The sequence below is a fragment of the Camelus bactrianus genome, chromosome 5, assembly GCF_048773025.1.
Source record: "Camelus bactrianus isolate YW-2024 breed Bactrian camel chromosome 5, ASM4877302v1, whole genome shotgun sequence".
In the NCBI taxonomy this organism is placed as follows: Eukaryota; Metazoa; Chordata; class Mammalia; order Artiodactyla; family Camelidae; genus Camelus; species Camelus bactrianus.
Window position 1 is genome coordinate 81251990 of NC_133543.1, and position 23318 is coordinate 81275307.

A 23318-nucleotide genomic window follows, 5' to 3' on the forward strand; every position below is an offset into this window, starting at 1 on the left:
TTATTTGTGTTAAGTTGTCTTTAGCCCTTTGATTTTTTTTGGCATGCTTATGAATTTGCTTTTCTTTTTAAAAATCCCCCCGTTAGAGATTTGTATAGATTTGGTTGAAGTCACAGATGCCATATTCTTCATCTTTATAATGCCAGTTTTCTTTCCAGGTAGAAGGACAAGAAAATAATGAGCCAATGCCATAGAAACGCAAAGGGTTAAAGGTTTTTCTTTTACTTTTGTTTTGGGTACGCTTTCTTTACTTTGAACAAATGTGTTTTTCTGCTCAGAATACTTTCAAATTATTGAAAGTTTTCATTCCAAATCTTAGATTTTTAGGATTGTTACTTTTGAGAATCTGTTTCCACATTAGAGCCCCCCCATATTGCTCTAAATATAGTTTAGTAATTGCACCTACTTTGCTTTAAGCATACTTAAAGTTAAAACAGAAGTATGTATACAGAGACTTTGATATTTTTAATAGTTGGAGTCTGTTTTGCTAATTTTAGTGTGCAGGTCAGCACAAGGGACATAGTGAGCCTGATGGAAGCTTTCCTCAGGTGAGTGAGTTTCAAAATCAAAATTAGGTGCCTGTTTCTTAAAATTAGATTCTGCTGCAGGTTTACAAATTAGACTTTCAGCCTGCATGAATTAGTAGGGATATTCTTTTTTTACTTGCATAATTGTAATTGATTTAAACATGTATGTCAGAATTCACAGGCCCATACTAACTGTCCTTAATTTCTTTCCTACAGCAGTACTGCTATATGCCAGTCCTGTCTGCATTCTTAAGGGTGCAGTTCAACACATCCTCTCTAGATTATGGTGAAAAAGTATTCCAAAGGAAGTCTTATCAGAGCTAGTGTCAGAAAGAATGACACTACCAATTGGGCATGATCTTCAGCATAGGAAATGTCTTAGAATTTTATTATTTTTTTCCTAAATTGTGATGCTATACTACTTGTATAGCTAATTATCACATTTCTAAAACGTAGTGTGCCTCTGTGAATCTTGTTATATACTGTTTGGGCTTCTTTAAGATATTTTGAAGTTTGAAAAGCAAATGCTGAAACTTTAACCAAGAGACTAACACATCTCTTTGTACACCACTTTTTTTCTGTATGCATCATAATAACTGGTAGAAGTAATATATCTCAAGTAATATGTTTCCAGTTGTTACTTATACTTTCTAAGAAAATAAAATGTTTCTGCTTCAACAAAATGTAAAAAGCATGAAGCCCTTTTTAGTAACATGACATCAGAATAAGATTAGAGGTATATTTTTGAAAATCATTTTCTAAACTTTAACTGTTCTAGAACATTGTATGAAGAATTTGTCTAGTCATAGTTACTTGTAGTCAGGATTTTAACAGCTTGCAACAGGTAATGTTTTGAATATAAATATCTTTCCAAAGTGTTACTAATGGTAAAGAGATAATTTTCTAGGCTTCTATTCTGCTGCTTGAAGTCAGAACTGCTGATGGAGACAAAGGCACGAAAGTGTACGTATTCCGGATTAGCAACCCAGGAACCCATCACTTCTGAAGACTCTAAACTGTGCTGTCATTTTGTTTTTATATGCATTAAAATATTTGTTTTAAACTGCTGTAGATATGTTTGTGTTCAAACAGGTTAAATTGATCAGCAAACTCAATAAAAAGTAAGATGTATAATTATTAAAGTTTTCCATCAAAAAATAAATTAAATGATTATGAAATAATGTAATAGTAGAGCAGGGCAGATAAATCAATTGAACCTCATTATCTTTTATTTATTGTACTCTTGTCCTGTTGCTGTTCTTTTCTGCAGGAGGGAAGACCCCTGATCCTAAAATGAATGCTAGGACTTACATGGATGTAATGCGAGAACAGCATTTAACTAAAGAAGAGGTCCGTGAACCTGCTTTATTTTAATGATTGTGAAAGAATGTAAAAAAAAAAGTTGAGATTGAGAAACTTTTGTATTTCCTTTTTATTTGCTCCACAAGTAGTATTTTAACAATATTAATAAAAATTAAGTTAATAAAGAACCTTACCCCAAATTCTATCACCTCCCCAATTAAACTTTTCATATTTCTATGCTTTTCTAGTGCCTGACTCCTTGCTCCTTGGAGAGACAGACAGACAGACAGACAGACAGACAGACAGACACACACACACACACACACACACACACATATCTTATAGTGGATATATCTGTGGGGAGGATTGATGATGTGTGCCTGAAGTCAGTGTGTAAGGGAAAAGTCAGTATAGTACAGTCATTCTCTGAAAAGCCTCTAATTCTTCCAAAAAATTCAGTTTGAATGTGGGTGGAAAATTCTCAAGAATCCTGCTGGCCTGCAAAGATTGCTTCATTTTGTTTTAATAGTTAATTTCCATAACTTTTATGAATATATAATAGATTTGTTTGTTGAATGGATTAAGTGGGGTAATGGAACTCACTTTAAAGTCATTAAGTGTGCATTTTTTGTGACTATATATATATAATATTTAGTTATTGTAACATAATTTTGAAATTTTTACTTTATCACTTTTCTAACATAATGCTATTTATATTTGTTTCAAGTAAAACTGTTTTTCACTGGAAACATTTTAGTTCACTACCAGTGACTGAAGATTTTACTTCATGAACTATATATAAATAAGCATACTCTGTTATAAATTCTATATTTGCTTGTCTATTGTGCAGAAAGACAGTGTATAAAACTTGAAAATATGGGAGGGGAAAAGTAAGGAATGGGACTACCAGTAGCATAGAAAGGAGACTGAGTGAAGAATAAAATGGCATTAAATAGAAATGACTGTACTAATGATATAGAAGTCTATTGAAAATGTTTTAAACATGCTCACTGCTTATTTAAATATTTTTCAGAGAGAAATTAGGCAACAGCTAGCAGAAAAAGCTAAAGCTGGAGAACTAAAAGTCGTCAATGGAGCAGCAGCATCCCAGCCTCCTTCAAAACGAAAACGGCGTTGGGATCAAACAGCTGATCAGACTCCTGGTGCCACTCCAAAAAAGCTATCAAGTTGGGATCAAGCAGAGGTAATTTCTTTTTATTTATTATTTAAAAATTTTTTTCTCTCATGTTGTATGTTAGTCTGGTTTTGTTGACATAAAAAGATAACCACAGACTGGGTAGCTTAAACAAAAGACATTTATTTTCTCACAATTCTGGAGGCTTAAAGATCAAGGTGCCAACAGGGTTGGTGTCTGGTGAGAGCTCTCTTTCTGGCTTGCAGATGTCTGCCTTCTTGCTGTATCCTCACTCTGCACATGGAAAGAGAGTGAGCTCTGGTGTTTCTTTGTATAAGGACACCAGTCCTATCACATTAGGGTCCAGCTTTGTGACCTCATTTAACCTAATTATCTCACTAAAGATCTAATCTCCACATACAGTCACAGTGGGGGTTTGGGCTTCAACATGACTTTTGGGGCAGACACAATTCAGTTCATAACATGGAGTAAAGGAATGTTCCTTTTGGAATATTAAATATAGAAATGCAATATGTCACATTATGTGGAGGTTGAGTATAACATAGTGGTCTTCCTCATTTTCTGGAAGAAGAATTTAAGTGTGTTTCCTTCATTCATTTACTTACCTAAAACTTTTTTATGTGTGTATGGTAAAATATGTATAAAATTTGCCGTTCTAACCGTTTTTAAGTGTACAATTTGATGGTACTGATTACACTCACAATGTTGTACAACCATTAGCATGATTTATTTCCAAAACTTTTTCATCACTTCAAGCAAACTCTGTAATAATTAAGCAATAACTCTGTTCCCCTCCCCTTCAGAGGACTTCTTTATGCTATGTCAAACCTGTAGTACCTCCTTAGCTGCTTCCTATTTAGTTGATGACTTTGCTTCCTATTTCCCCTTACCCCAGATAGAAACAATTAAAAGAGAAAAGTATACATGTTCCTGCTGTGAAATCTACTGGTAGGCCTGTGTATGTTCTCATCTCCTTTGCTTTTCCTTCTGTTATAATATGAACTGTTGGTACAGGTTGGCCATCTAAAGCTAGCCCATATGCTTATGTGCCATTTCCTATCTCCTATTACTCAAGGACTCTCATGTAACACCAGTTGTCTCTAGGTTATTATCACCAGCAAACACATTTTACCCATCTTCATCTTTAAAAAAGACAACAAAAAACTACAAGAAATCTTCTGTTGACCCTGACATCCTCTCCCATCTATCATCCTTTTTCTATCTCTTTTTACCACAAAATGCTTTAAATGAGTTGTCTGTCTATACTTGTGCTCTGTGCTTTTACGTGCACCACCGCACCAGCTCTTTTGTCAAGGTGACTTGACTTCCTCATTGTTAAATCCGAAGAGCAGATCTCAGTCCTCATAGTACTCAGCATATCAGTAGCATTCGGCATTTGTTGGTACTCTTCTCTTTCTCAGCCTCTGGGCTTCAGTCTTTCTTGATTCTGATAGTACGTCCCTCACTGGCTGCTGCTCTTAAATCTTGTTTGTTGTATCTTCCTCAGTTTCCTTAACTTCGGGGTACTCAGTGCTCCATCCTTGGTCCTCTTTTCCATCTAAAGTTATTCCCTAGGATCTCACTGCTGTCTTTATGTACTGTCCGTATCAGACAGCTCCCTAACTTACAAATCCATCCCTACTTCTCTGACCTGACATAGTTGATGTTTAATAGGTGTTTTCCGTGTTCACTCCCTCCAGCCTGCTCTGTTGGCACAAACAAAACCCTTAGGAATCGTTTCAGGGTCATCCTATACGCCTCTTATTCTCTTACCTGACACCTATTCATAAATAAATTTTCTTGGCCCCACCTTTAAATATATTCAGGATCTAGCCAGTTTTTATGATCTCTGTCCCCACCTCTCTAGTCTAAGTCACTGTTGATGCTAACATAGACTACTGCAGATTTTTTTTTTTTTTTTTTACAAATTAGGGAAAACCTGTCAGACCACAGCAGTGTTTCCCCAAATCCAGAATTTAAATATGCTAAACCTAATACATAATTCCCGAACTGTTCAGTTTTAGATCTTGGGGACTTCCCATTTGCTTGCTTGATATATGAGAGGCTTTGATTCTGCAGAATATAAATTATTACTAACTTAAATTCTGTTGCTGACATTCATTGCAAATTTTAAAAACTGAAAAAAAGAAACTTGTCCTTCTGTCATGTTTAACTGAAAAGTAGACACAGGAGTCGGTGTCTGTCTTATAAAAACTAAAGAAATTCAGACCATGTTTTTCTTTCGCACTTCTCATTTAACATAACTCCATCCTAAGCATGACTGTGGGAATTAGAATGGATACTAGGAAGAATTTATTTCCTTCCTGATTCAGCAGGAGGAGCAGTTACCAAAATTTTCAACAATTTATGTGCTTTACTCACCTAATTCAGAATTGTCTCACCGCTAAGTAGTAGAATCTTTTGAAAGGAAAAATACTGAGTCTTATATTTGTTATGGTATATAGGCAAATTTGCAAACAAAGTAAAGTAGGACTCTTGTGTTGGAGCATCCAACTTCAAAGGAAATATATAAAAGTATACTACAAAACTTAACAGAATTTAAATACAGAATTTATTTTGCTTCCGCTAAATTACTTACTGTTCTTGATATAGTATTGTTCGCACTGTTTGCTATCACACACTTTCTGATGCCCTACGTTGCTCACTACTTGTCTCTATTTGAACTACCATGGAACTTTTGATTACTTAAGTCTAATTCTAATCTTTTTCACTAATCTTGCCAGCATCAGTTAGAGTAATATTTTTATAAATGTGGTTATAGATATAAACTCATCTTGAAGATTGAAATTATGTGGCAGGATCTAGTTATAATTACCCAGGTGATCCAGAACATGCCTATATTAATTAAATACACACAAAATTGAACAAAAACACAAAAATATTCTTAGTGGGAACTCCTGAGTCTGTCTGTGTCTCTAAGCTCCAGTTTGAGCAGTGCTGATAAAATTAAAGCTGAAATTCTTTGCTGATCCAGACAGAAGCCCTAATATTTTCCCAAAGTTATGGAGCTAGTAGTGGCAAAACCAAGAATATTACCCAAAATACATTGGTTTTTTTAACCTAGGACTTTTTCATTGCCCCAAATTAAACCTTTGAATTGCTTTTAGTTGTAAACATATTGTTAGAAAGTACATATCTTAAGCAGAAGGATAATCTTTCTTAATTATGAACTGAAACATTTATTTAGTTTTTCTGTTTACTTAAACAGAAGTTTTCTAGTTGTTTTTATGTGGGTGTATGAAATAATTTTTTTTTTTTTTTGCTCTGTTAAGACCCCTGGACATACCCCTTCCTTAAGATGGGATGAGACACCAGGTCGTGCAAAGGGAAGTGAGACTCCTGGAGCAACCCCAGGCTCAAAAATATGGGATCCTACACCTAGTCACACACCTGCGGGGGCTGCTACTCCTGGACGAGGTGATACACCAGGGCACGCAACACCAGGCCACGGAGGTGCAACTTCCAGTGCTCGTAAAAACAGATGGGATGAGACCCCCAAAACAGAAAGAGGTACTTCTACTGGAGTCTGGGTTTATGTTAAGGAGAAATGTTGATTTGATGAGTAGTATGTTTACAGGTCAAAATCTGTTCTCTCTAGTCCTGGGTGGATAAATAACTGCTTTCTGGACAGATAAAAAACTGAGGAGATTATGTGCCTAATTCTTTTCCCTTCTTGAAGAAGTTTAAGATTCGTTTTAGGAAGAACATTAGGAGAAAATAAAGTTTGTATACCATAACCTGTTTTTTTATTGTTGTAAAATATACATAACATAAAATTTACCATTGTAACCATTTTAAGTGTGCAGTTAGTGGCATGTATTTTCACAGTGTTGTGCAGCCATTACCACTGTTCATTTCTAGAACTGTTTCATTACCCCCAAACAAAAACTGTACCCATTAAGCAGTAACTCTCCATTCCTCTTCCCAGACCCTGGTAACCTTTAGTGTACTTTCTTTCTGTGTAAATTTGCCTAAATTTCTTTTTTTGTGTAAACTCTCTAAAATTGTATTTCGTTAACAGTTTTGAGATTAGCTTTGAGAAGTTAAGATTTAGTAATACATCTGCTGTATTAAAATTTTATTACGAAATTTCTAATGATAAGGCAGAGTGTTTAAAATATAATGGACCGGAGAAGCAGTATAGAATTGTGCATGTGGAGTAATCTCACTTTAAGGAGAAATAAAGAGTGGCTCAAGATACATAAAGTGGCAGTCTCTGGGTTGTGATACTATAGATGGTAAAAAAAAAAAAAAAAATTACTTGCTCTGTTTTCCTATTCCTCAGTGGTTACTGTTTATTGTTTTTGTCATCAGTGGGAAAGAACCAAAAAATAGTAAAGGAAACATTAAAACTTAAATGGATCTCCACTTTAGGAATATCCTGTTTATGAACCTAATCAGTTTGAGAATAAACAGTAATTTTTTGACAGTGGTTAAAATTGTAGGCTTATTCACTCTTTTTCTTTAAAGATACCCCTGGGCATGGAAGTGGATGGGCTGAGACTCCTCGAACAGATCGAGGTGGAGATTCCATTGGTGAAACACCAACTCCTGGAGCCAGTAAAAGAAAGTCACGTTGGGATGAAACACCAGCTAGTCAGATGGGTGGAAGCACTCCTGTTCTGACCCCTGGAAAAACACCAATTGGCACACCAGCCATGAACATGGCTACCCCTACTCCAGGTATGAACTTTATCATAAATAATTTTTTCCCCCCGTTAATATTTTGAATTTTTTCTTTGTGGTTTTTTCTTAATTAATGCCTAATTTTTAGCAAGAATAACAGGATATAAAAAGAAGTCTTGGTTTGAGTTTATAATATAAAAACTATTAAATGTTAGAATGATCTTAACTGTCTTACATCCCAAGGACCTATGTATGATGAAGTACACTGTGTAGATTGTTACAGAAATTTGCTTTTTTGGTAGGTCACATAATGAGTATGACTCCTGAACAACTTCAGGCTTGGCGGTGGGAGAGAGAAATTGATGAGAGAAATCGCCCACTGTCTGACGAAGAATTAGATGCTATGTTCCCAGAAGGATATAAGGTAATAACAGTGAATACAAATGTGGTTTTTAGGATGTGAATTTTATTTTAAATATTCTTTGAAAAATATTAACTGATCAAGTTTGCATTGGCCTTTTCCAAATTTACTACTACTATTTCATTCTTTAGCTATTTCCAAGTATATTTCATTTCCAAAAAGTCATAGAGATGAAAAGAAATGAAAGACATGAAGCTTTTATTACTTATGGAAGATGAGAACTCTCAAGGACTTCTAGGACCATATTTAAGAACTGCTCCCTTAGGGGTATAGAATAGCTTGCTGCTTCAGTTTATCAGCAGCCCCAAGATTAAGCTCATATTAAATCACGGTTATTTTACTTGGTGCCTCACAAGATCTTGTGTATTTAAGTTCATGGGTTGCCAGTGAACACAAACAGTGTTCTTTCTTTACCGTAACAACTTGAAGTTTGTTTTAAACTATAAAATCTTGTAGGTACCTGGGACTCAGGGACCGTTTGCTGATCTGAAGTGGGTCATATCTGATGTTATAACCAAAGTTGGAAACTAAATCATTTGGTGGCCTTTATATAAAGAACCTTTTCTGCCAAGGCCTATTACTTTTTAACAGTTTGTATGCTTGTTTGTATTTCCCCTTGCCCCCTCATTAGGTTTGTGTTAGAGTATTTGTTTCAAGTATGCACGAATTACTGCTTAATAACTTCTTACAGCCTCCATGTAATGCTGTGGGTATAGTCACTTTACAACCTGCTCTTGACTGCCTGCGTGTCTGTCTCAGTTGTAATCATTGATTTCTTTATTAATAGGAGGGAAAAATCATCTTTGTGAATCTTTAGTGAATTTTTTTGTTTTAGTCAAATGGTGTGTATTCTACAGGGCTTTGGTAAATATTTTGGTTTTAGTTTTTATGCATTTAACTCATTTTTGTTGAGTGACTTAAATATTAAGGTTTCCTTTTACAGTGCAGAAATTTATGTGAAGAATCTTTGTTTTTATTACTAAAATATAATCTTTCACATATTATGTGCACTTTGTGAGCTTATTTCCATTTACGTGACATTGGTTCACCAACATGTTTATATAGAGTAATATTTGATCAGAATTTTATAAGCCCATTTTGTGTATCTCCTCATTTCCCCACACTCCTAATACAGTTAATTTAAATTTAAATTTGATGAGATATATTAATATTTGTCATATATTTTAAATTTATAATTAAGATAGAAAAACTGAATCGATGTTAATTTTTGTCTCTAAGCAGAAAGCGTAAGTGCAAATATTACTCATTTATGCAATTCTTTACTATATAAAGTTAAGAAAATCCTAAACTGTTTTTTAACTGTATTAGGTACTTCCTCCTCCAGCTGGTTATGTTCCTATTCGAACTCCAGCTCGAAAACTGACAGCAACTCCAACACCTTTGGGTGGTATGACCGGTTTCCACATGCAAACTGAAGATAGAACTATGAAAAGTGTTAATGACCAGCCATCGGGAAATCTTCCATTTTTAAAACCTGATGATATTCAGTACTTTGATAAACTTTTGGTAAGTGACAGCAGAAATAAAATATTTTTATTTAGCAGCTGCAAATCATAGTATCTACACCTACCTTTAAATTTTTTTACTTTTTACTGTTAGGTTGATGTTGATGAATCAACACTTAGTCCAGAAGAGCAAAAAGAGAGAAAAATAATGAAGTTGCTTTTAAAGATTAAGAATGGAACACCTCCAATGAGAAAGGTAAGTACCAGTTTATTAAATCATCATGTTCATTATAATTATATGTTTAGAAATTTCTAATTAACTTCTTCATCTTTACCAATGGCAGAGTATAGGCGAGAGAAAGGTGTGTGAAGGATTTAGCTTTTTCATCAGAGATTTTATGCTAATAAGGATATTGAAAAAAAGAGATCCTCCATATTATCCTCAAAACCTTTTAAACATGCTGAAGATTCTAAGGTCTAATTAGTGGAATTATGTGGGGAATTGTATTAGAATCATATGTGGCTTGAAGATGGGTGATCCTTTAGGGAAGGTTAAGGAATTTTGTATTACACCCGTGTGACTCTTGCTCTATTATCCTTTTGAATTAATTGAAAACATTGAGCCTTTTCATAGGAATTCATACCTCAGTAATTTTGAATTCCTACTATTTGAATTCCTGCTATTACCCTATGTAAAATGTCTGGGAAGTTTACATTAAAATACTCAGTTACAGAAAACCATGAAGTAATTAATTTGCTCATTCAGAACACTTATAAAGAAACAACCTTTTACTCTTTTCATTCAGGCTGCGTTGCGTCAGATTACTGATAAAGCTCGTGAATTTGGAGCTGGTCCTTTGTTTAATCAGATTCTTCCTCTACTGATGTCTCCTACACTTGAGGATCAAGAACGTCATTTACTTGTGAAAGTTATTGATAGAATATTATACAAACTTGATGACTTAGTTCGACCATATGTGCACAAGGTTTGTTGTTATCAATTTGTGTTTCTAATGATTTGATATTTTTAAAAATAAAAGGAATTCATGGATTTCTCCCCTCCCAGCTTATTATTAGGTGTATTTGTGAAATTTTAACATTCTAAAAAAGTAATAGCTGAAGCTATACATTTCTAATGAAAAGGGAAATTTCAACCCCTTTCAAGATACTTGTTTAACCAATGTTAAATTTATATGCCCTCCCAGATCTTTTTCTTTGCACAAGTGTGTTATCACACATATAAATAAATACATATATAAATAGATTTAACTTTTTGCCATCTTATAGAATGGGTTCATATTATTCATATTTTAAAATTTGCTTTTGTTGATATTAGGATGAGAAAATGTATGTTTTCTATACCATGCCATTTAGTACTAAGGACCATCTTTTTACTGATGGTAATTATGGCTTAGAATTATAAAATCCAGTTACAGGGTAGTGTGTGTGTGTGTATTTAATAGTCTGTGTGGTTAACAATTCTCCCAAATACCTTTATATGGAGTTTGAAATTGTGTGATTAAAATTCTTAATTTGTCCCTTGACTAACATAGTCCCCATAAATTTCTATATGTAGTCTGCTACATGAACGTTGTGTCAGTAATTGGTGTGAAAATGTAGCTCCTTCTCTTTTTCAGATCTTAGTGGTCATTGAACCATTGTTGATTGATGAAGATTACTATGCCAGGGTGGAAGGTCGAGAGATTATTTCTAATTTGGCAAAGGTATTTATATTTCTGGAAAAGAACATTTTATATTTGGGTTTTTTTTCTTTTTAATTGTTTTTGAGGGGAGAATTAGATTTATATTTATACATACATACATACATACATACATACTGGGGATTGAACCCAGGACTTCATGCACATTAAGCATGCGCTTTACCACTGAGCTATACCCTCCTCCCAGTTTTATATTTGTTGATTAGATTATTTGACTATAGAAGGAAATAGTTGAGGGTTAATGTTACCTTTTTTCTTGCACTTCTAGGCTGCTGGTCTGGCTACTATGATCTCTACCATGAGACCTGATATAGATAACATGGATGAGTATGTCCGTAACACAACAGCTAGAGCTTTTGCTGTTGTCGCCTCTGCCCTGGGGATTCCTTCATTATTGCCCTTCTTAAAAGCTGTGTGCAAAAGCAAGAAGTCCTGGCAAGCGAGACACACTGGTATTAAGATTGTACAGCAAATAGCTATTCTTATGGGCTGTGCCATCTTGCCACATCTCAGAAGTTTAGTTGAAATCATTGAGCATGGTGAGTTGTAATATAACTTTGTCTATCTTATAAGACAGGTTTCCTGAAAATTAGGCTCTTGATTTTTGGAGTGAGAAATAGAAGTGAACTACATAAACACCATATAGTTTATGATGGAATTTGTAATATGAGCTGCTAATAAGCTGTGGTTTATACTGGCTTTTGCCTAGTTTTGTCTAATGTGAACAGATTCTGCAGTTTGACTAAATGGTTAGATACATTGCTAGAATCTTGATAATGATATGAATTAGGTAATATTGCTTAGTTAAAACCTGTGTTTGGTTTTTTTATAGGTCTCGTGGATGAGCAGCAGAAAGTTCGGACCATTAGTGCTTTGGCCATTGCTGCCTTGGCTGAAGCAGCAACTCCCTATGGTATTGAATCTTTTGATTCTGTGTTAAAGCCTCTATGGAAGGGTATCCGCCAACACAGAGGAAAGGTAGATCCACCAATTTGATTTCTTTTTTCTTTTTATTTCTATTCATTGAAGTTAAAGTGATTTAAATGTAATTTACTAAGTATATATGTATTTTTTAACATTAAAACAGGGTCTGGCTGCTTTCTTAAAAGCTATTGGATATCTTATTCCTCTCATGGATGCAGAATATGCCAACTACTATACTAGAGAAGTGATGTTAATTCTTATTCGAGAATTCCAGTCTCCTGATGAAGAAATGAAGAAAATTGTGCTGAAGGTAATTGTTCCAAATTATTAATTGTTCAAGATTTGTTAGTCTAATTTGGGGTGTGTGTCATGGTTCAAAGAGAATTTTATATCATTAAAAAAATACTATATATTAAACCAGGACTCTGGTTACTTATATTATTTTTTAATGTTTTAGGTTGTAAAGCAGTGTTGTGGAACAGATGGTGTAGAAGCAAACTACATTAAAACAGAGATCCTTCCTCCTTTTTTCAAACACTTCTGGCAACATAGAATGGCTTTGGATAGAAGAAATTACCGACAGGTAAGCTTTTACTGTAAAAAATTAAGTATTTTCAAAAATCCTTTCATCCCTAGGCATTATTACATTATAGCATTGATTAGAGAATATGCCATTGAAACCTGATTCATTAGAGAGATTAACTAGGGCATTTTTACTATAGGGCCCAACCTACAGCTACTGAATGAGAAGTTCTGGGGAATGACTACTCAAAATGTGATCACGTGGGAGCTTGTTAGAAATGCAGAATATCAAGAGCTGCTCATCCTAGACTTATGAATCAGAATCTGTATTTTAATAAGATCCCCTAGTGATTCGTTTTCACATTAAAGTTTAAGAAGTAATGCTCTGGGGGATGGAATCAAGAATACGTGTTTTTTAAAAAGCTCCTCCAGTAATTGCGATTAATTAGCTGAGTTTGGGAACCACTGTCCAGTGAAACTATGGGTACTTTTAATGGTGGTCTTTCATTAAAAAGAAAAGTTTAAATTAAAAAAATCCTTCCAGCTAATCCTTTAGTCAGTTAGAATGCATATTATACAAATTATTTTTTGCTCTGGGAACCTCACGGGTTGTTTGTGCTTGGTTGTGAAAGGAGATGGATTTTAGTCAGCCAGTTAACTTCCATTTTGATTTTGCATTCTAGGATAAATAGCTAACTATGAGTTGACATTTTTATCTAGTAAATGAACTCTTAATCTGGCTAGGTGAAGCATGAATACAGTCTTAACCTTAAATCACTTAGATTTGGACTCATTTAAATTTTTTTGGTCACCTTTCTCTTAAAGTTTATAATAGGAGTCAACTGTTGTCAGCGTGCTTACCAGCTGAATAGTATCTTTAGAATATTCCATTTTCATGATGTCTCTATTTCCTTGGAAAAGCAATAAATTAAATGATATTTTTCCTTCTCTTTTTAGTTAGTTGATACTACTGTGGAGTTGGCAAACAAAGTAGGTGCAGCAGAAATTATCTCCAGGATTGTGGATGATCTGAAAGATGAAGCTGAGCAGTACAGAAAAATGGTGATGGAAACAATTGAGAAAATTATGGGCAACTTGGGAGCAGCAGATATTGATCATAAACTTGAAGAACAACTGATTGATGGTATTCTTTATGCTTTCCAAGAACAGACTACAGAGGTAATGATACTAATTATTAATGGCAAGTTGCTACTGACTTTCATATTTGTAAAACATATTTTCAAGCAACTGTTATCACTAAAGTAATTAAATTTGAAATAATTTTTTAAATGCTCATGTTCTCATTTAGTTGGCTACAAAGAAGTATTCTTTTACCTCAGAATTTTAGGTTAGATTTTTAAAAACAATATTAATGTATTTCAGTTGTTTAGTCACACTGAATTCTTGTTCACTTTGAATGTAGTTTTTTTTTTTAAGGGGGGAGGTAATTAGGTTTATTTAGTTAGTTATTTTAATGGAGGCACTGGGGATTGAACCAAGGACCTCATGCATAAATACTAAGTATGTGCTCTAACCACTGAGCCATACCCTCCCCCCTGAATGTAGTTTTTTAATTTAACTTTTTGTTTGTATTTTAGGACTCAGTAATGTTGAACGGCTTTGGCACAGTGGTCAATGCTCTTGGCAAACGAGTCAAACCTTATTTGCCTCAGATCTGTGGTACAGTTTTGTGGCGTTTAAATAATAAGTCAGCAAAAGTTCGGCAACAGGCAGCTGACTTGATCTCTCGAACTGCTGTTGTTATGAAGACTTGTCAAGAGGTAAGCTTTTGTATCAGATTCTTATTTCTTCACCAAAAGGAGTAATGTAAGCAGTAACATTTTTAACATTTTTTTTTTATTACAGGAAAAACTGATGGGGCACTTGGGTGTTGTTTTGTATGAGTATTTGGGTGAAGAGTACCCTGAAGTCTTGGGCAGCATTCTTGGAGCACTGAAGGCCATTGTAAATGTAATAGGTATGGAATTTGCTGGTCATGTAAGAATTTTTTAATTTTGTTTTTTTTTTTAACTTTCTTTGGCTTTTTGAAAGTAAAGTACAGAATCCTACTTAGGAGTTGAGTCTCTGATACCTTTTTTAACCACTGAAAGTTTCAGTTGGGAATGTCATAAGAATCTTACCTCCCAAAACCCATTTATCTTTCACTTTAAAAGAGAAAAGAGGGCAAGATGAGGACCTGCAAGAGAGGAGGGAATAGTCACAACTCAGAAAACTCTTTTAAAAAAAGTCATGGGTTAGGGGACCCTAGTAAAAATAGTGTCTCACCTAAAATATGTGGGAAGGGAGATGGAGGGGACAGAGAGAACTCTGAAGTTTTAATTTAGCTTTAGGATCAAATATATATTTAATTCAAACTTGATTATGTTAGGTTTTCCTGCTTGTTATCAAACTCAAGGAACAATAACCAGGGAGAAAAGTGACTTGATCAAATAATCTCATTTTTATTTAGTTCCAGTTCTTTAAAACTATCCGTTCAGTTTCTTAATCCAAAGTTAAAACACAGTTTTATTACAAATGCTGTCGGGAGTGCATGAACAAAGCTTTTATTCTTTAAGGTCCTTATGATGGAGCAAACAAATGGTCTCCTGTTTTATCCGTCATTATCATTGAATGTAATTATTGCAAAAATAACTTGTGCAGAGGTTGGAAGGGCAGAAATAACCTATCAGGAGGTCAAAATAGCTGGCTGTGATAGCCACTGTTTTTCTCATTTTGGTAAGAGGTTTTTATGCAGTATAGGAGATCTTTGAACCATTGCATTTACATATAATCACTAGTTCAGCCCTGTCTTCTATACTTGGAGATACTTGCCAAAAATTAGTTACTGGGCCACTTGAGGGCTCTGGTTTGCAGGGAGTTGTAAACCATATTATTGGTCAGAGCAAGCAGTTCTAGTTAGAGCAAGAGCCCCTGCCAGCTGCCTCCTTTTTTCTCTCTTCATAGGTGTAAATACCATCCAAGTATGCCCTGCATTGCAGGGAGACTGGAGATCTGTTTGTTTTGCAGTTAAAGGGTAAGGGGGCCCTTTCTGGAAAATTTTGCTTTAATTTACATGTCTCCCTCTGGCTTATATTGTTGTGTATGGCCGGAACATAAGCTGTCCCCATATTTAAATGTCAGTGTACAAATACATTTCAGAACCAAATAAAACTTTTTTTTGTTGTTGAGTATCCATCATTCTTTAAATCACTTCACTAATTTCTTTCATTTCTTTGCATAATCAGAAGTTGTTAATAAAGAGTTAAAAACAATTCTGCATTTGGTCAGAATTTGGGGCTTTTTCTTTCCATAGGCAGCTGTAAGTTTATATTTATGTCTAGTCATGTATATTACTTGCTGAATAAAAGGTATAGTGAACCGAGGTTGTAGTTCAAATGTTAATTGATAGTGTGTTGACTTCTATTAAATAGGTATGCATAAGATGACCCCACCAATTAAAGATCTGCTGCCTAGACTCACCCCCATCTTAAAGAATAGGCATGAAAAAGTACAAGAGAATTGTATTGATCTTGTTGGACGTATTGCTGATAGGTAAGCAGATTACCTAAATATTTTTTAAGCAGTATTGGTTTTCACATTTAGCAACTTTTTATTCACTTTGCAAATCTGCTTAATGTTGCTAGTGTAAGTATATATGGTCAGTCTATCCAGTATTAATACTTTCAGTGAAATTTCAGTTTGGATGGTAATGAGGGAACGGCAGTATATTTTTAAAACTAAACCATCCTTTCTGAACAATAGTAATATTTATGTTTAATGCTTAAATGGATTGGTAATCATGTTTTGAGAACTGAATTTGCAGGTTTACCTTTTAAAACTTCTTGTCACCAAAAATTTAACTTTTTTTTTAAAATTAGGGGAGCTGAATATGTGTCTGCAAGAGAATGGATGAGGATTTGTTTTGAGCTTTTAGAGCTCTTAAAAGCTCATAAGAAAGCTATTCGTAGAGCCACAGTCAACACATTTGGTTATATTGCAAAGGCCATTGGGTGAGTATTATTTACTTCTGTGTTTTTTTTGTTTGTGTGTTTTTACTTTACAATAAACCTGTTGTAGTGTTGATGCTTCTATTTCTGTAGAAATCTCTTATAAGGCATGTGAGTAAGGCAAAATCAGAATGGACTTTTACCACTGAACTTCAATTTTTGAAATGGTTTCTTAAATTTTAAATTGAATTAAAATAGTGGAAGGGTTTCGGATTTCATTTCATCATACCTCATTATTTTTAGAGAGGGAAACAGTACCATTTCAGAATAATCTCAAATTTTGTTGGTCCTCTTAAAATATTAAGGCCAGTTCTTAATAACAAGTAACATAATTCAGTTCTCATGTTACTCTGCTTTATGTGTTTTAAAAACTTTTTTTTAAAAATTAATCAACAGACAACTGAATTAACAGCTATTTTGTTAGATAATTTGTGGTTATTTGCTTCCACTCCACCACAGCCAAACTAGAAGAAAGTCATTGTAGGAAATGAGATACTTCATTTCATGTATGTGTGTGGCTTAATAACAAAATATTTTCAAGCAGTGCAACGTTAACAAAAATCATATTAGAGTCTCCCTACCCTTCTTTTGGTAGCTGTAATATTTATTTCATCCGTGATGTAGTCAAGAAATTTGCAATGAATAGCTGTTGTGCTAACTTTTTATCTCCTGTGTCCCTCTAAGTTTGTGGTAAAATAAATGCTTAAAGAAGAAGAAGAAATGTAGTAAAGGTGTGTGGGAGTGAAAATAAAGGAAAACAGGTTGTGGCATGGGAGACCACAGTTTGGATACTACTGTAAGGTTGCCTAGCTCTAATGGCTGTGTTCTGGCCACTCGAATTACTCAGTCTAAACATTCAATGAAATTTTTTTTGTATTTCAGGAAATTTACTAAAGACCATAAATGACATTTGAGAATGAATGAATCCATTTGAACTTTTTCATGAAAGTGAACATTTTAATTTAAATGAAGTTTTTAAGTAGAAGCAATAATGCCAGTGACTTAAAAGTAGTGTATTTTATCATAAAATTACTAAGCTCCCAGTAATTAATTACTTAGCATAAAGTTTCATTCTTTTGTATTTTTTCTTCCCTCCAAAATTTTTTTTGACTTGTAATCTAACAGTTTGCTGACAAATTTATTTTTTTCCAGCCCTCATGATGTATTGGCTACACTTTTAAACAACCTCAAAGTTCAGGAAAGGCAGAACAGAGTTTGTACCACTGTAGCAATAGCTATTGTCGCTGAAACGTGTTCACCCTTCACAGTACTGCCTGCCTTAATGAATGAATACAGAGTTCCTGAACTGAATGTTCAAAATGGAGTGTTAAAGTCACTTTCCTTCTTGTTTGAATATATTGGCGAAATGGGAAAGGACTACATTTATGCTGTAACACCACTACTTGAAGATGCTTTAATGGATAGGTAAGTGACTTGAACTAAATGCAAGAAAGTTATACTAATTCTTTTATTTTAGAACTTACTGAAGTAATGACCTGTTTGTTGTCATGCACTTAAAGAAGGGACTGCTAGCTTGGATTTTTATGAAACTAAATATGATTATATATACTATAGTGGTTCCCCAAATTTTCTTTTCCAAGTGTCCCCTCCCCTTTTTAATCCCCTCTTATATCTATTAGGCTGAATACATTTTGAAAAGCGGCAATTGATCAAATTTTGTTTTAAAAATTAATTTATATCATGTAATTGATGAGCATGCGCTTATTGGTGTGCCAGAGAGACCTGATCTTTTATGGCAGGTGAAGTAGAGATTTCTGTTAGGCTTTTAAACTATGGAACATAGCCTGCCCGTCCTGCCCAAGCCACCCTATTCCCATTGCAGGCCCCTACTTATTCAGATGGTGGCCATTAATAAAGTATGGCTTGATAGAATTGATAGAGTTCTGATACCTTTAACCATCTAGGCAGACATAATAACTTTAAACACAAAAGCTACTGAAGAACATGTAAGAGAAAGTTCAAGGTCCAAGTAGTAAGGGAAAGGACTGTTTCATTGGCTCTTTATTTTTCAGGAAGGATAAGTTATTCAACTTAGAGCTCATTCAATTACTCAATTACTCTTAGGTGCATATTAAAGTTACTTATTATTGACCTTCCAAAAGGGAGACTTAACAGGACTCAGCAAGTTACCACAAGGTCTATATGGAAGACATGGAGACAGAATAAGAATCATGCTCTCTGAAAGTCTGACCATCTGGGGTCCATTAAAGTGGGAGTAACTCATACTTGCTCCATATTCAGTGAGGTGTGCCTGAGCTTCATAGTGGAGTCATTGATGTATATGGCCTGCAGTTAAAGGTTATGTGCTGTCTGACCTCAGATGGCCCTCATTCTGCCTATGGAATGTATATCTCTCCAAGTAAACTCACTTTCACTTAAAAAAAAAAACATTAAAAAATTATGTTGCATGTACCAAGTAGTTGAGGTAGTAACTCCATCAAAAATTACTAAATGAAAACATTACTTCAGTTGGAAAATGTATTTATTAAGGAGGATTATAGCTTCACTACGATGCCTAGTAGATTATTATAATAAAATAACAGAAATAAGGGTGTGGTAAGTTCAGGTGTTCTGGTTTTTTTTTTGTTGTTGTTTTTTTCCTTTTGTACCTTTAAGATATTCTTCTGCCTTTGAGAGTAAAGAGTGTGAGCTTGTTTTTATACCCACTACCAACTCACATGGTGTTTGTACTCAGTTGAATAATTGTGGAATGGATAACTTGATGGTTAGTCATAAACAAATTTAGTTAAACCATGAGAGGTGATAAGAGTTCTTACTTCTGTAGGTTTGAGAAATTATTGGTCCTTCTCTTCCTTTCCCCAGATTGAGTTCTTGAATGAAACTTTAAAAATCTACAAGAGAATGGATTTAATCTCAGTTTGTTTATTGTATACTAGTATTTAATTACTTTAAGATTTTAAATTTACAGGGTTTAAAATGAGATATTACTGTTAATCATTTACATGTAAGACCATGTATCCCCCTTTTAGAAGCATACAGAAATACACTGTTCAGGGCTCTCTTACTCATACTACTTTCAAAGGAGAATATGGCTTGTTTCTGAGCCATGGTGAGGTTTGAGTCATTAAAACAAGTTCTCAAGTAGAATTATCAGTCGTTCTAAAAGCATTCTATATCAGATACATAAGGTGTAAAGATACCCTGCATCCATTCCATGCATTGAATTTGTGATTTAGTTTCTAATGGACAGGCAAGTATTTTCTGTGAAACAGAGACTGTATCTTGACAAAGAGCTTTTTCCCCCTCCCTGTTCCAGGGACCTTGTACACAGACAGACGGCTAGTGCGGTGGTGCAGCACATGTCACTTGGGGTTTATGGATTCGGTTGTGAAGATTCGCTGAATCACTTGTTGAACTATGTATGGCCCAATGTGTTTGAGACATCTCCCCATGTAATTCAGGCAGTTATGGGGGCCCTGGAGGGTCTGAGAGTTGCTATTGGACCATGCAGAATGCTTCAGTATTGTTTACAGGTAGGTTCAAGATTTTTAAAAGATACTCACTGAACAAAGTAACTTAGTTGAATTATGTCTCTGTTCTGGTTATCAGGAGGGTATATTTGTGCTGTATGGGAAGACAGTCGTGGAGGGGGAGGGAGGATTAGATTTTGTCTTTGCCCATTGCAGTTTTGTGCAATTGTCAGGTTTTTTTCCTCTTAAATGTTTCGAACCATATCTTTATGGTTTTTTGTTTGTTGTGTTAAGGTTATGTATTTCTTGAAATAATGTAACCTTTTAATTATTCTAGGGTTTGTTTCATCCAGCCCGGAAAGTCAGAGATGTATATTGGAAAATTTACAATTCCATCTACATTGGTTCACAGGATGCTCTCATAGCACATTACCCAAGAATCTACAATGATGATAAGAACACCTATATTCGTTATGAACTTGATTATATCTTATAACTTTATTGTTTATGTTGTGTTTAATGCACAGCTGTTTCACACCTTAAACTTGCTTCGATTTGGTGATGTAAACTTTTAAACATTGCAGATCAGCGTAGAACTGGTCAATAGAGGAAGAGCTAGAAATCCAGTAGCATGATTTTTAAATAACCTGTGTTTGTTTTTGATGTTAAACAGTAAATGCCAGTAGTGACCAAGAACACAGTGATTACACACACTATACTGGAGGGATTTCATTTTTAATTCATCATTATGAAGATTTAGAATTCATTCCTTCTGTTTAAAGGGAATGTTTAATTGAGAAATAAACATTTGTGTACAAAATGCTAACTTGTGTGTGTTTTTTGAACATGACTTGTAAAATGCGGAACTTTGATAAAGTATTGGTTTGTGTAGAATAAGTGGCTCAATATCATTTTCTGTCACTTGGTTTATAGAAAGTAGTTAGCAGAATGCAAACTATATAAAGTGATGGCATCCTTGTCAAAATTCCATTTTCTGTTAATACTGATACTGAGAAGAGTAGCTTTGGGGTGTTCACCTCAAACTAGCACAACCCTTCCATCACCATAGAAGATATAGCACCTTTGCCGAACTGTCTTGAAATATTATTTTGCACTTACGTAGCGCCTTTCATCGCTTGATTTCTCAAAATGCTTTATGAACATGTTTAAGGAAAGTGATTCATGTCATGTCCAACTCTTGATTCTGTTTAGAACGTGGGGAAGGTATCTTTAAAACCGCTTGCTACCTAAGTAATGCTAATAGAATAAGACAATCTTTGGGCTCTTTTCCCATGTCATAAGCCACTCCTCAACAGTGTATTTAGTAAATACCTGTTGAGCACCTACTGTATGTATACCAACCATTGTGTTCAGTTGTAGGGGATGCAAAGGTGCTTTTGACCTGCCCCCTCGCCCTTTAGAAATGCCGTATGATGGAAAGGAAGAGACATCTAGCTACAGGTTACTTAACGTACTTACATTACCCAGTGGGCACAGCTGAAATGTCTAGGTTTGCGTAGTTTTACAGTTAGTAATCAGATAGGTTGATGTATAGTGGTCAAGCATAAACTGAGATGCCATTTAATTCTAGAGGAACCAAGCTTTAAGGCAGTGCTTACCGTTTTTTGTATAATAAAGTATATTTTCAGTTTTTCCTAATTTTCTGGCCAAAAATTTCTTAGTCTTAGTCATTTTACTTTCCATAGCTGTTTTAATTTTGTCTCCTTATGAAATAGCACTTCTCTGAACTCTAATGGGAAATGAGCTTCTGCAGCATCCTAAACAGGGGATGCCTCTGCCGCAGTAAGAGCAGTGTTCCGAGACTGGGAGGTCTGTTCCTTGAACTGTTAATACTTGGGGCTTCCTGTTTTGGAGGCTTACTTGAGAAACGGCTTGTAATTCACTGACTTGTACAAAATGGATACTGATCATTAGTTGATTGTCCAGGCAGAGTTGGTAACTCGTTATTGTTTCTTGTGTGACGTAACATGTCACATATCAGTGTGTACTTAAATTTCCAAAATTAATCTTAATTTTTTGTAACAGTAACCCTCATGCAACTTTAAATCTTGGCCGTTCTCTATACTTGTTGCCAAATGTGCTTCAGTAATTACTAATCACGAAAATTGAAGAATACAATTAGATTTCAAAGCCAAAATTTGATTTTAAACCAGTCTTGGGAAAATTTAGTTACATTTTCACTTCAGGTAGTTGTATAACTTCAATTTGTTTGGGCCCTTGCTCTTTATATAAAACATCCATGCTTTGTAGTGGCAGTGTGGAGCAAGGAGACTACACCGTAAGTGACTTTTTACTGATAAAAAATTTGAGAACAGAGAGGTGAGGCCAATACTGAAGCTTGCTTACGATCTTAAAAGTTGGGACCAAATAGAGGCTCACAGATGTTTGGGTTATTTTATATGCTTATTGAATAAAGAAAGCATTTTGTGATATACTCATGTGAAAGACGCTATGTGAAATTTTAACTATCTTTCAAAGACTTTCTTTCGCGTTTTCTTTGGTGTTTCTTAAAGCCAAACCTAAGCAGGAAGAAATTATTGTTCTTAAGGTGATAGTGGGTGGGTTTTTCTGTGGGCTTTTGTTGGTTTTTCTGTGGGCCCTCTAATGGAATTGATCTCTTTGGCTGTTCAATTTTTTTCATATTGTATTTTTTAAATTTGTTGTACGGTGCCCTGTGAGCATCAGGTACTACCAGATGAATAAAACTTATTATATCTAAAGTCTTAGACCAGTTTTTAATCTTAGTTGACTTTGTATTGTTATCATACTATGTTGTGGTTATGCCACTTTGATAATGAGCTTGTGTTGTTTTCCAAACAAGAGAACTTAATGTTGAAAAACCAAAAAGCTTTTTCTTTAAAAGAAGCTGAAAAAGACAGCTGCAGCGACATAGGTTCAATCGTTTGGTTCTTTGATGTTTAGTGCTTAAATCCCGCAAGGTTGGATGAAGCAGAAACTGCAGCTGTCACAGTATTTTTCAGCCTTGGCATTGTTGACATTTGGGACCAGACATCATTGTGGGTTCCTGTCCTGGGCGTTGTAGGCTGTTGGGCAGCATCCCTGAGTACCCAGTAGATGCCAGTAGCACCCCACCCTAGTTGTGACAACCAAATACACCTCCAGATGCTGTCTCATGTACCTTAGGGCAGAGT

The 23318-nt window shown here is 34.8% G+C and overlaps 1 protein-coding gene across 6 annotated transcripts in view; it reads left to right on the plus strand.

Moving 5' to 3' along the window:
• Nucleotides 1-20971, plus strand: part of SF3B1 (splicing factor 3b subunit 1) — a 44176-nt gene extending 23205 nt beyond the window's left edge. Inside the window, exons 1-22 of one of the 6 annotated variants that reach the window (XM_010971916.3) lie at nucleotides 14-1490; nucleotides 1798-1877; nucleotides 2863-3033; nucleotides 6279-6516; nucleotides 7477-7689; nucleotides 7935-8056; nucleotides 9383-9580; nucleotides 9674-9775; nucleotides 10326-10505; nucleotides 11157-11243; nucleotides 11509-11779; nucleotides 12073-12218; nucleotides 12328-12474; nucleotides 12622-12747; nucleotides 13644-13865; nucleotides 14285-14467; nucleotides 14553-14664; nucleotides 16118-16238; nucleotides 16565-16696; nucleotides 17846-18118; nucleotides 19992-20208; nucleotides 20483-20971. In XM_010971916.3, coding sequence (XP_010970218.1) covers nucleotides 1821-1877; nucleotides 2863-3033; nucleotides 6279-6516; nucleotides 7477-7689; nucleotides 7935-8056; nucleotides 9383-9580; nucleotides 9674-9775; nucleotides 10326-10505; nucleotides 11157-11243; nucleotides 11509-11779; nucleotides 12073-12218; nucleotides 12328-12474; nucleotides 12622-12747; nucleotides 13644-13865; nucleotides 14285-14467; nucleotides 14553-14664; nucleotides 16118-16238; nucleotides 16565-16696; nucleotides 17846-18118; nucleotides 19992-20208; nucleotides 20483-20641 — 3477 coding nt within the window. In that variant the 5' untranslated portion in view covers nucleotides 14-1490; nucleotides 1798-1820 and the 3' untranslated portion in view covers nucleotides 20642-20971. Of the gene's footprint in view, nucleotides 1-13; nucleotides 1878-2862; nucleotides 3034-6278; nucleotides 6517-7476; nucleotides 7690-7934; nucleotides 8057-9382; nucleotides 9581-9673; nucleotides 9776-10325; nucleotides 10506-11156; nucleotides 11244-11508; nucleotides 11780-12072; nucleotides 12219-12327; nucleotides 12475-12621; nucleotides 12748-13643; nucleotides 13866-14284; nucleotides 14468-14552; nucleotides 14665-15650; nucleotides 15721-16117; nucleotides 16239-16564; nucleotides 16697-17845; nucleotides 18119-19991; nucleotides 20209-20482 lie in introns of those variants that run through there. The other 5 variants (XM_010971915.3, XR_006720699.2, XM_045507980.2 and 2 more) reach the window with 5 other exon arrangements.
• Nucleotides 20972-23318: the final 2347 nt, after the last annotated feature.